The 860-nt window shown below is 43.7% G+C and overlaps 1 protein-coding gene across 1 annotated transcript; it reads right to left on the minus strand.

Moving 5' to 3' along the window:
* Positions 1-120: 120 nt before the first annotated feature.
* Pmar_PMAR010799 (DNA-directed RNA polymerase II largest subunit, putative) lies at positions 121-565 on the minus strand (the record flags this gene model as incomplete). Its single annotated transcript, XM_002781732.1, has 2 exons — positions 121-353; positions 498-565. Coding segments are annotated over 2 exons (301 nt in total), but the record flags the coding sequence as incomplete, so codon positions are not given.
* Positions 566-860: the final 295 nt, after the last annotated feature.

An 860-nucleotide genomic window follows, 5' to 3' on the forward strand; every position in this document is an offset into this window, starting at 1 on the left:
GTCAATCAGCCTCCTCACATTGATGGGAATATGCTGTCGTGATTCGCCATCCTTATACACCTTCGTACCTAATTCAATACCACTCCTTCCTATCATCATCACCAAACTATTCCCCCTCACATAGCAGTCGTTTCATCTCCTTCAAGTTCTCAAATTCTCTATCAAGTACCGCCTGTACTTCATGGTTCATCCGAATGTTACTGCGGACCCTCTCATCCTTGATCCATCCTCTACCATAATCAGGATTGAGATAATCATGCTTAGCGATAGCTGCCAGCCTCTCATGGCTAATCTTCATCAACTCAATATCCTGGTCTTCTATATACTCGGCAGTCATACCATCCTCGCCATACCTAACATGAAAATTACCCGAAAACAATTGTGGTCACGATGGTTGCATAAATCCGAAAACCCAAGTGAATAATCAGATCATACTCCGGTCATCAGTGCGTTACAAGTACTACCGGAAGCGACCATTTAACCATAATCCCTATTACAAGAACTGCACAACTTCATCCATCTCGTTCCTCACAGACCCATCATATCGAACCTTGATACTCTCCATGGACTTGATCAGCCGTCTCTGGATGTACCCAGTTTCGGCAGTCTTACAAGCGGTATCAATAATACCCTCTCTACCACCTACAGGGTAGAGCGGTTAACTACCGGCGTGGAGAAATGTTCATATGGTTATGTTGATGACCATATGAAAATTCTGAGCAATTCTTGATTTCGTGCACTTCCACCAAAATTCGTGTATAAACTTCTAAAATTAGTCAGGAAGCTCCTGAGCTCAGTTGAGGAACGCGAGAATATGTTCCTACTACTAGCCCTGTCTTCGACCTACCCATAGCATGGAA

The sequence above is a fragment of the Perkinsus marinus genome (genome assembly GCF_000006405.1).
Source record: "Perkinsus marinus ATCC 50983 genomic scaffold scf_1104296941666, whole genome shotgun sequence".
NCBI classification, from domain to species: Eukaryota; Perkinsozoa; order Perkinsida; family Perkinsidae; genus Perkinsus; species Perkinsus marinus.